Genomic DNA, 12539 nt, shown 5'->3' on the forward strand with positions numbered 1-12539 from the left:
CCTTATTAAGGGGTTGCCACTGGCCAGCTCAGTTCCTCCACCAGTAAAAGGTCAAAAGTCAACCAGTCCTATTCAGCTCTCTCCATCTCAGGTCCACCCACCTTCCTTTTGTGTATAAAACCTTCATCATTGACCTTCCTTACATTACTCAATTTGAGCATGCCAGGAGTTGCTTGGTTGATTTTCTCTATTGTTTTCCTATTCTCTATTTCATTTATTTCCACTTGAATTTTTTAATTTCCTTCCTTCTGCTTACTTTGAATTTTAGTTTGCTTTTCTTTTTCTAGTTTCCTAGGGTAGAAGTTTAGCCTATTGACTTGAGATCTTTCTTCTTCTTTTTTTTAACATAAGCATTTACAGCTACAGATTTCCCTCTCAGCACTACTTTAGCTGCATCCTTAAATGCTGGTATTCACATTTTCATTTTCATTCACCTCCAAATATTTTCCAATTTTCCTTGCAATTTCTTCTTTGATAGAATGATTATTCTGGAGGGTGTTAATTCCATATACTTGTGAATATTCCAAATTTCCTTCTGTTACTGATTTCTAATTGCATTCCATTATGGTCAAACGACATACTTTGTATTTCAATCCTTTTAAATGTATTAAAATCTGTTTTACGGACTAACATATGATCTAGAATGTCCCATGTGCCCTTGAGAAGAATGTGTATTCTGCTGTAGAACATTCTGTTAGGTTTAGTTATTCAGGGAAGCAACATTTAAACAAACACAATTTTTAAAAAACTATGAATTTGAAAGCAATATCATTTGCAATAAATAGAAATGCCAAGAAAACAAAAACTGTTATTAAATTATGGCAGACTTTTGCCTGCTGAAGTCTCTGAACCTGGGGTCAATCACTGTATGTTAAAGGGGAAGGTCAGTAGGTCATGTGTTTGAAGTAATTTTCTCACCAAACCAACATTTTATCTTTGATCTTAATCAGAAGGACTGAATGAGTATGAAAAAGGAATTAAGGTTGTTTCATTCCAAGTCTGTCTAGCTCCTAAAATAATTTCTTGTACTGGCCTCATTTTAGAAAACTCACTGCTCTCACCTGATAGAAATCTTTCTTTCCAATTCTTTTGCTTAACTATTCCCAAAGGGCACTCAATAATGCCCTGAACTCCCACAGTATCTAGTGTTGGGTGCCCCAGAAAACACTTGATAAATTCTGCATGTAACTGGCAAGAATTTATTATGTTCTATTTAAGGAGTTTGAGAGATGGAGAGAGATGTTCTTAAGCCTTGGTATGACTTCAAAGGTCCTTTTCTAAGGTAATCTTTATTTGATACCCTATCTCTGCTTCCTGTCAGCCAAGCCATATTATCTGAGCAACTTCTGCCCATTTGTACCAAGTTTGTTTGTCTTTAATGACAGCAGGGCTCTCAGAACTATGCTTAATGAGGTGAAACACCACCAACCAGTTACTGGTGTTCAAAACAAGGTCCTAAAATGGAAGAATGATGACTTCTTAGGACCCCTCAACTGTATCAATATCCATCAAAATACATGGTCTGAGGCAGGACGTGTATCAGGACAGATGTCCAAAAGGGGTGGCACTTGTTATAAAATATTTGTACTTACTGCCATTGTAAATTCTAGATTAAATGAAGGGAAAGAAGAACACTTCCATTTCTCAAATCATTGTCCAGAAGTAACTCATGAAAAGCCTGAGGCCCCAAATCTATAAAAGCTTTCGAGGTTTGATATGAGTTCTTACGGTTCTTATGGGTTTGATTTGTATTCTTCATTAAAACAAACAAAAAAATCTGCTGTTTAAGTTTGCATGTTGATTATATGATGGCAATACTATGTTGACTGGAGGAGTTTAAAAATGAATGAACACTTAATATAGATACCGTAGAAAGAGTTTATACTCAGGGCTGGCTTAATGACAACTAAGTTCTTGCATATCTTCCTACTTTGAAGATTCTTTTTTTTTTTCGGCTTTTTATATAAATTTTAATTTATTTTTACAGCTTTGTTGAGATTTGATTGACATATAACATTGTGTACATTTAAGGTATACAATGTGTTGATTTGGTACACTCATATATTGCAAAATACTTACCACCATAGGATTAGCTAACACATTTATCACATGGTATAATTACCATTCCTTTTCTGTGGTGAGAACATTTAAGATCTATTATCTTAGTAACTTTCAAGTATCTAATACAGCATTATTAACTATAATAGCCATGCTGTACATTAGATACTCAGAACTTAATTATCTTATAACCAGAAGTGTGTACTCATTGACAAACATGAAGATTCTTAATCTATCAAAACAAGCACATAAGGCATAAATATTAAGAAAAACACTTTTTCATCCAACTATGCAGTTAAAATATATTTAATATATATATATTCTACCATTAGTCAGGAAAACTTAATATAAATTATAAGTTATAAGTATTTTATAAACACTAAAATGGTAACGCAGATGTCAACATTCATTGGCATTGCAAGAATATTTTCTTCATCACTAACACATGCCCACTGATGACCAGATGCAACCCCTAGCTTCCCACAGGACTCTGACAGAGGACTAGATCCTGAATTTGCCATCCCGCACTTGCATTACTGATAACTTACCTGCTATAGCCACCAGGCTATCCACTCCTTAAGAAAAGGGACTATGCCTCATTCAAATTTGCATTTCTATTGCCTAACACAGTACCTGGTCAACAGTACACATTATTAAACTCAACTATGCTAAACTTTGACTTCATATTTGATTTCTCTTTCTTCATGATGGCTGTCTGAAATTCAGCTCTTAATTTGACATTGATCATTCACAACTCAAAGAAAACTATATTCACCAGGGTCATAGATTTTTTACTTTATAAAAAAATGTTATTTTCTATACTATCTTTGAAATAATACCTATCATTGAGTAAAATTAAATAAAATAGAAAACAATTTTTCAACATACACAACTGTACTGAATAGTAAATAGATCAAAGAAACAAAAATTCATATTTGCATGAAAGATATACTAGGAGTAGGACAGCAATGGCTTGTTTTTAAAATGCAACATGTTCCTTAGTGAATTTACGAGTAGATTTCTTTAACTAGCAAGTTCCCCTGGTAAATTTCAATATAATTCCATTTATAAAAATTATAAATATTCATCTTTTAGAAGGTATGACTATTATGTAAAGCAAAGTACATATGCAGAAGCACAAAATGTATTCTATTTCCCAGAACTTCACTCTGGCTTTCTACTAACTTTGCCTGAATTCCACATTTATTTGCCAAAGATCTTAAAAGTAATTTTAGTTTAATAGCTAACCTTCTAGTGATGTGTTAGATTTTACAGAGGCACTCACTGCAATGCTATAAAAGACCATGTTTTCCTGTGTCACAGTTTCTAGGTTTTAACTCTATCCCAGTTGGCATTCATTTGTATAGTTTCTGACAGACAGCATACTGCGCTAACAGCTAAACTCAGACTCTGCACTGATATTCTAAACAACTCCTGATACTGAAAACATTTAATCCTCCAGTGTGATCCATTAGAAGCCCACTTTATTACCTGAAATACTCCTGAGTGCTATCATCCCTGAAAATACACCTTTTCCTCATTTGTCTAGCTCATTATACTCGCATTAGGAAAAAATGAAACAGTCCTGCAAAGAGCCAGGTGTGGTTAAGAATCCAAATTGCAGTCACCATGAATAACAAAAGGTTCTTAGAACCACAACAGATCATTTTCCTTTCTTTATTAAATTATTTGAAGCTTACTCTCATTGCACAATAAATTGGAATGAAGTCTCAAAATCTCAAAGCAGTTAGGGACTGAAATAATTAATCTCTTAAATGTAATATGTTCATTCACTATTTGCTTGGTATGTCACTCCTCTCTCTCCATTCCAACACTTTAGCTCACTAGGAATCTTAAAAAATAGAACTCCAACTTTTAGCTGTGGAGGGCCCAGCTCCCAACCAGTCACCTTGATGGCCAGGCCAGCTGGAGTCAACTTCTCGGCATTTCGCTCACTGAGGCAATCTTCTCCCATCAAAGATGTGAGGTGCTGCAGACATTCTGCGTGTCCCTGCGATGCGGCAACGTGTAAGAGATTGTTTCCGTTTTCATCATGAATTTTGTCTAGATTGTCAGCAGCTAGGTGTGGCTGTACAAATAGTAAGAGTAGAAAACTTAAGTTAATAAATCAGAATGAGATGCTGTGGGAGTTTTGCTCTGGGCACCAGGAAGAAGAGATGAGCTGCTAGAAGCTTGCGTGGTAGCTATGCGGAACTAGTAAGTCAGAATTCCTTGCTATTAATTCTAATGATTTTCCACTATGCTTTTTGTTATACTATGCTTTAGGACACAAATGCCCAAGAGACTTATCTTCCCATAAGCCATGGTGACAGGGATAAGTCAGCGAGCTTGTGGGGGCTCCAAGCTGGGTTTCTAAGCAACTTCAATGACATTTATGGTAACTGGCAGCCTCCCTGTCTGTCTCCTCCACTCGACTTTTAAGTTCTGAGGACCAGGCTGTGTTATATTCCCTGTTGCGTGTTGAGTGAATGAACTACTTGTGTCAACCATCTGCTTTGCCTTGAACTATGGAGAAGTGGTTTTGACTGCCAGCTCCATGATGACTGCAGCAACTAGTGCTTCCATGGTGGTACCTCTAGACACTTTCATCCCCACAAAAACTCCTGGGGGCACCTGGACGCTACCTGGCCTTTGGTTTTTCTCATCTCTAGTGAAGTTCAGTCCTCTGAGTATGAACTGGTTGACAAAGACTGTTGGGTAAACTGAGAGGTGTTACCATTTGAGAAATAGGAAAACATGGGAAGGACAAATGAAAGGAAAGAAACAAAAAGAAATAGAGAGGAAGAGCCAAGATAAATGGAGAAGACATTTTTAGGAGAAAAAAAGTTATTACTTTATTTAGTAAAATTGTTCAATCATATCATCCTATTGCAACAATCAGATTTGTGATAATAGACCAAGTACATTGTATATATCTATGTATGGCTTTACCCTAAGTAGAATCACACTGCCAAGATGTGATGATTTTCTTGAATGAAACTTTAATTAACATCATAGTATCAGCCCACACTTGCTACTGTTTGATCTAAGTCTGGAAGCCAGAAAAGAACAATGCAGGCAGATGGGGTGTGATTTCAGTTTAGCTCTCTCTGAGCCTAAGCAGAATAGACTGTTATTACATCATATTACTCTGCATGTAGAGTCTTTGGAAAAGCTTCCTCATGCTCCTTAGACAGGCAGAGCTGGAACTAAGGAAAAACTCCACGTGGGTCAGAGGGCAATCAAGCTCTAGTGTAAGCTCCTATCTGCAAATGCTTTCAAACATTTTCGTCCAACTCTTTTGAATAACGATCAGGATAAAACAGAAGACCCTCTGTTCACATATCTGGCAGGTCTACCATCAGCAAGGAACTGACATCCCCACAAATAACTAAGTAAGAGCATGGGGATCATTTGAAAAGCAAAAAGGTAGACATTGAAATTCAAGTTAAAGAAAGTGCGCAGCTTTTTCTGTTTTGTTTTTGTTTTAGATTAAGTGTCCTTATTCCAGTTGAATTCATGCAAAGTTAAAGTGAAATAACACTCTCTCTAAAGCCATTTGTTTTTCCCTGCACTAACCTCCTAATTTTTATTTTAAAACTCAAAAGTCACATCAACCAACCAAAGTCACAAGTAAAGACTAAATAAGAATGGGAACAAATGCTTGATCATTCTGTTAGTAATGAAAGGAGCTGATAAAATTGGAGTCTAGATTATTAATATGTATTTTGAACTATATCATACTTACCAGGAGAGATATTTGTCCTTCTTTAACGATGTTCAAGATGCTTTTTACTTTTTTCAGATATTCACTCCTTTCTTCTGGGCCTTGGGAGCTGGTCCAGTTCATGCCACCAATCTGCTCTTCTAGTTTGGTTTCTGTTGCTGAGGATTGCAGATGGAAGGCCCTGAGCTGGCAGTCTGGCATTGCCTTCTCAACTTTTCGACTATGTGGATCACTAAAGGTCTTGTTTAGGAAATCCTTACTCTGGTTTTCGGGCTCATATGCAGAGCCACATTTAACTAGAGGAGGTGAGCTCTCGGCTTCTTCAGTGGAGAGCTTTTGCTGGTCTCTGACGACAGATGATGCTTTTCTCAAGTGAGGGCTTTTCACAGGAGAAAGAACACAAAATGGTGTCATGTTGGATGGAGAGTTCTCAGGAGTTCCTGTAGAGCAGGCTTTGCTAGAAAGACCATTGATGGTTGTGCATAAACCCAAAATTCTTTTTTCTGAAGTCACCTTGGTAAAAGAGGCAAGCTGTTGATTGGATTTAATGTAAGGCACATCCAGAATCTCATCCATGTCGAGGTCATAATGCTCCAGTTCGCCCAGCAATGTGCTGGGCTCCGTGCTCTTACTTTGGGGGATGCCTTCTCTATCTCCGGGGCTGAGCTCCTCAGGTTGGGGGCCTGGGTCAGACTCACTCCCTTTCTGGTACTCCGTCTTCTGGTTCTTTTGGTCATCACTTTCATTGTTCTCGAGAGTCTCTGGCTGATGTTTCAGTGGGGAAACTCTCTTCACGGGGCGGAACTTACTGTATACATCAGCGATTCCCGTGGGCTTTTGCGTGTTTGTAATAAGAGTGGACACGCCACAATTCCAGCTAGAGCTAGAAACTGTTTTAAAATAAATTAAAAGAGGAGATGGTTAAGTTGAAATACTGAAAATATCTTGGCCATGCAGGCAGACATGGTCCACTCAAGTTATGCTCAAAGTAAGCCACTGTATAAGGGGACAACTTAGAAAGAAAGTGTATCATAAAACAGTTCATACTCACCACTGGAAAACACTGAATGATAAAAGAAAGTTATGAGATATTGGCTCAAAATTAATTAAAGTAGTAAAAATGGTAAAAGCAGACAGCTAAAGAAAACAAACCCAGATAGATGTTTAGATTTATTCCCTGGATAGTTACACCTCCCTAGCAGTATTTTGATACTTGTCACCACCCTTAAAAAGAGAATTGGAGGATAGGATCCTCTGTGTTAAGTGAATTTCCAAACTAATTTAGGGAGGAATGAGGAGGTACACACACATGTGTGCATACACACACACACATGTGTACACCCCTAAAGCTTAAGAAGTCCAATATAAAGAAGGGATAAATTGCTTAGTATCGGGCAAACATAAAACTGTGACCTACTGGATGATTCACTAGGTGATTCATTAGTTGGATTAGGGCAAGAACAGAAGGAAGGAATGAAGTGGTCAGGAGCTGACTGGCTTATGGGAGAGAAGCCACGGTTGAGTTCACCCCACTGAAGACTGAGCATCCCGGTCAACTATCATTCAGGGGCATTTCATGGTGCTTTCTGGAATATGACACAGCAACACAATGCACTAACACTTCACAATGGAATATGCTCTTTAAGATTCAATGCTGTCCTCCATTGCTGGGAAAGCTGGAAATAAACAGGAGGAGAGGAAGTTGAAAAGGGAGGGTGAGGTAGGCAGACTAGTTTTTTTTTTCTCATTTTTGTGCAAAGGTTAAAGATTGTACAGTTTGCATATGAGTAAGTGTCTGGTTGAGATGGAGTGTAAGTGAAACAGTAACACATCTGGAAGTGAAAGATAAGAAGCACCACCTTCTCTCCCAGTTAACCTCACATGAAAGGCTGACCTGTGCCTCCTCTCGGTGCAGGATGATGGAGAAACAACAGTCTCCTCAGCCATGAGGATACCGCTTCCTCTCTGGGACACTCCCTTGACTAGATGATAGATGACCCGGCACCCTTGGAAACTTGCAGGCCACTGATTTATGGATTCCTACTCCCCTTCCAGCCAGCCCTGGTGCTCTAGTGGTTAAGATTCAGGGCTCTCACTGCCGCAGCCCAGGTTCATTTCTGGGCAGGGAACCACACCACCCACCTTTTGGTTGCCATACTGTGGTGGCTGCATGTTGCTGCGATGCTGAAAGCTTTGCCACTGGTGTTTCAAATATCAGCAGAGTCACCCATGGTGGACAAGTTTCAGTGGAGCTTCCAGACTAAGATGGATTAGGAAGAAGGACCCGGCCACTCACTTCTGAAAAATTGGCCATGGAAACCCTAGGAATAGCAGGGGAGCATTGTCTGATACAGTGCTAGAAGGTTAGAGGTGGTGCAAAAAGACCGGGCAGGGTTCATTCTGCTGTACACAGGGTCGCTAGGAGACAGAATCAGCTCAACAGCGCTAACAACAAACTCCCCTTCCCCTTAGTTTACACCATTCCCCCATCAAAGATGTGAGGTTTCAGGACATCCCCTCCAAGCAGGGACCTCCCATCTCTCTCTCCTCTTCTGGAACAGCAGCAGGTGGGAAGTATTTAACTCCAAAGCCTGTGTTTGTGTCTGTTCTTTGCTATTGGGCACAAAGAATAAAAGAACCTGAGAGAGGGTGTACTCAGGCCTGTAACTTCTGTGACAATCACTGGCTACCACTGATTCTTGGGGTGAAAGTGGCATGCTAGTTACTAAAAGTTCCCCAAATTTAGACCACTGGTCATTCTTTTTCCTATTGGGATGTGCTCTAAAAGGATTCAGAGGAGTTCTGGAACCAGGACAAGGAAGTGAGAGTGCTCTGAGCCTGAATGGTAAAGAACTGTTGGTGGGTGGGTTCTTTCCCCAAAATGGACCACAGTTTTGCATGGGGTTTCAGAAGGTCTTCACGAAGCTGTCCTCCTCTGAGGCCTTTCAAGCTCTGGCATTTTAGAATCTAAGAAGAGAATACTATGAGCTGTAGACGGCGACCTGGATTCTGTCCAGTAAAGAACAGGTATTAACAAGGAATGTTCCAGAAAGGAAGGAAGGTATGTGGATGCTCTTAAGCTGCTGCTCCTCTCCCTTTTTGTTGGCTCTGGTTCTTATATGTACACAGTACTTGGCACAGAGCAGACAATTAACAAATGCTAGTATTTGAATTTGACTCTCACTTTATACAACGCATTAAATCTCTTTTTAAATGCCCAAAGTGCATCCTTCTGAGGGATTTACAGCTTAATTTCACAAGGGACAAAAGTCTTGTTAATAAACTCAGAGGAGTGATAATCACCGATGAGAGCTAGATTTTCTGAAGTTATTTATGAAATGTAAATATGCAAAGTCAAAGACTAATTCCAGTTGGTCCATTATAAATTTAAAAGTTTTTCTACCTTTATATGTCCTTTTCTCCCTAAAAATGTGAAGCTATGAAAAATTAATGTCTGCCAAAAATTTCTGCCAAGGCTTTCTCTCTTTCTTTCAAAAACACATGGTTACTTATTTAAAACAGCAGAGAGATAAACTCAGACATTGAGTTTATAAAGTATAACTATGCCTTTAATTTTACCCATCAATTTTCTGAAAAGCTTCACATATAGTGGAAAAATATATATATATTCCTTGACATTTCTGAGATAGATACTTATTATTGGGTATGGTATCTGCTAATATTTTGTCAATTACCTTCATTTCTTTGAAACTTCTTGAAAATGTGCATCTCAGGATGTAATAAAAAAATTTTAAAACAACATAACTTAGTGGGCCAATACAACGAGTGCATTGTACCAATATATTTATGTATTGTATAAGGTCGGGGGTTCAAAGGGCTACTCTTTTATGTTGGCTTTATTTACATGTGAAATTTTTTCTAAGTGATACAGGGAAATGGATACCATATGTTTCCCAGCTGTTTTGTTCTGACAGGAGCCATTAAGAACGCTCTATGGAAATGAATTCTGTCTAAGTCTTATGAAAACACTTCTTTCCACAGAAGGGTCTCGAAACTGAAGAAAGGGCATCAACATTAGGCTTGTTGCCCTTCCCCTTATTCAAATCTATGACTTTTTTAGGCTGAGAGTAAAATCAATGCTTTCTAGTCTGTGTCTTGACTATTGGGAAAAATATCCCAGTCATGAGAAATGGATTATTTGACAAGTTCTCACGAGAAGGCTCCAATTTATTACTATACCATACACCCCAAAGTTTCATTTATACTGCTGTCCTACCCCAACACCATAACAAATTTCTTATAACACATGGAAACAAAGTTCGATTAACTATGGTGACTAGGAAGATTTTGAGGCTAAATTTGTTTTCTGGACATCATGAATAAATACTTCACATGATAACCAACTTTAAATCCCTGAAGATTTTATCTGTTATCTTATTAGATCTCTACAAGCTCCGTGAGAACAGGGTCTGTGTCTAATTTCTCTCTCTATCCCTCAAAGGACCCAGCAAACTGCTTTATGTAAGTAGGTTCTTAAAGACTTTTGGTTGAATGGGTTCATTTTTAACATCTTATGAAAGTAAACATGTTTAATATATCTTAAACCTGTCTACTTGATTATGTCACAAATTTTCTAAAATGGTTAGTTGGTAAATGAAAGTGTATTTGAGGCTGATTTACAGGCCCTGGTTATCTCTTCTAACCTAACTGCCATTTGGGATGTCTCTGATCTCCAGCAAGGTATTTCCAATTGTCTGCTAACCATCCACATGTAGCCATTTATTCAACAGCATTTAATGCGAGCCTAGGGTGTGCAAGTATCTGTGACAGGCAGCATGTTACAATCCAAGGGTTTTATCCCCCTTCACTCTTGCCTGCTTCCTCCCTTCTCCTCCTCACCCAACATACACACACACACACACACACACTCACATATTCTGTCTTCCTTAAACATATTCCTGTGCACCCGGCCTGGATCATGTAACCACTTATGCAGTCTGCCAAGCAATCCATCTCGAAGGCATCGTTGACCCTTCTCTTTGTCCCCTGCCCCTCATTCCTCAGGCACCAAGTCCTGCTGTGGCCTGATCCGAAATCCCGCTCAAATATGGTTCCTCTTCTTCATCCTATTACACTGACTGGACCACACTGGGAACCTCCCACAGCCTCTGCCAGGTTCCTCCTGCTGCCCTTGGTCTCCCTTTCCAGTCCTGAGTTATCCCTCTTCCGAAAAGTCTGATTTTGTCACTTCTTAGCTCAAAAACCTCTGGGGGCTCTGTACAGCCTAAAACAGTATTTCCCCTTATGTGGGATGCACAGTCATGCCGTATCGTGAAGATGGCACACTGGAACCATGCTAAATACTGTTGGCTTAGAGAGTGAGGAAGCTATACTACAACTTTCAACTCTCTTTCTTCCTCCTAATTAATTTAAGGAGTTTCAACTTTGTGCTACAATAAATTTAAATCCTCTCCGAAACACACAATCTCTCTTTAGAATAATGAGACTGCAGGCCTTAGGCTCAGAGACTTTCACAGGCAAAGAGTTAACAAGAATGTTTTATTTTCATAGCATTCATTTTAATGATGACCTTGGATTTATTACAAGTGACATTGGTTTTCTATTTACAACACTGACATAAAGTTTCTTTAAAAAAATGTTTAACAGTAAGTTACTTTAGAAAAATATGTTCAATAAATAACAGTACAAGTGGTATACAGGTAAAGCAAAAACAAATGAGGTAGACGTTGGCTATAACACACATTGTGGAAATAATACTTGAATTACTAAGGTTTGGGAAACTCTGGCTTTCAGGATAGTAGCTAAATTTGTTAGCATGGTATGATGCAGTTCTTTTATTTATTTTCTAATTTTTCTTCTTGTTTTTTTTTGGTGAGGAAGATTGGCCCTGAGCTAACATCTGTTGCCAATCTTTCCCTTTTTGCTTGAGGAAGATTATCCCTGAGCTAACAGCTGTGCCAATCTTCCTCTATTTTGTATGTGGGATGCTGCCACAGCATGGCTTGATGAGCAGTGTGTAGGTCCACTCCTGGGATCCAAACCCATGAACCCCTGGCTGCCAAAGTGGAATTTGAAAACTTAACCACTATGCCCCAAGGCTGGCCTCTCTAATTTATTCTCATCTCAGCACCCATCATTCTCACATCATTAATTTTCCCTGCACACCATTGCTAAACTCACCCTTTCTGGATACACCATGTTCTTCCTTTGGGCGAATTGCCCCTCTCCTACAATGCCCTTGCTGCCTTCTCTGCCTGAGATGCAGGTTCATGTCCCCTCAGACGTTACCTTCTTGGTGTACTTCCTTTGAGTCTCCCAGGGAATTGTCGCTCCTTGCTTCTGAGTGTCCTGATAATACTTGCCTACAACCAGAGCGAGGCATTTCTGAAGTTCTGTTGTAACTATTTGCTCACACATTTGTCTCACCTTCTCTTTCCCAACTTCCTTAAGGGCAAAGATTGTTTGTGAACCTACCTGTGTTTATAATCAACCCTCTGTCTAGCACAGTATCTCTCAGGTATGGGGGCTTAGTGGGTAAATCTTTGAATGAATGAATGAATGAATGAATGAAGGGAGGAGGAAGGGAGGGAAATACGGAAGGAGGGGGAAGGGACGAAGGAAAGGAGGGAGGGCAGGAGGGAGGAAGGAAGGAAGGAAAGCAGGCAGGCAGGCAGGAAGGAATATGCTAGACCAAAGATGCAAAGTATAGTAAACAAATATGAGTCTTGTCACAATGAGTAGATCTTGCCACATTTGGGGCACATTGTGTTGA

At 39.2% G+C, this 12539-nt stretch overlaps 1 protein-coding gene across 4 annotated transcripts in view; it reads right to left on the reverse strand.

Moving 5' to 3' along the window:
* Positions 1-12539, reverse strand: part of SNCAIP (synuclein alpha interacting protein) — a 138452-nt gene that overhangs the window by 32445 nt on the left and 93468 nt on the right. For all 4 annotated transcript variants that reach the window (XM_046665281.1, XM_046665284.1, XM_046665282.1 and 1 more), the window contains exons 4-5: positions 5807-6675; positions 3968-4147 (exon numbers count right to left, since the gene is read on the reverse strand). In XM_046665281.1, the coding sequence (XP_046521237.1) occupies positions 3968-4147; positions 5807-6675 (1049 nt within the window). The remainder of the gene's footprint in view (positions 1-3967; positions 4148-5806; positions 6676-12539) is intronic.

Source organism: Equus quagga, chromosome 7 (assembly GCF_021613505.1).
Source record: "Equus quagga isolate Etosha38 chromosome 7, UCLA_HA_Equagga_1.0, whole genome shotgun sequence".
NCBI lineage: Eukaryota > Metazoa > Chordata > Mammalia > Perissodactyla > Equidae > Equus > Equus quagga.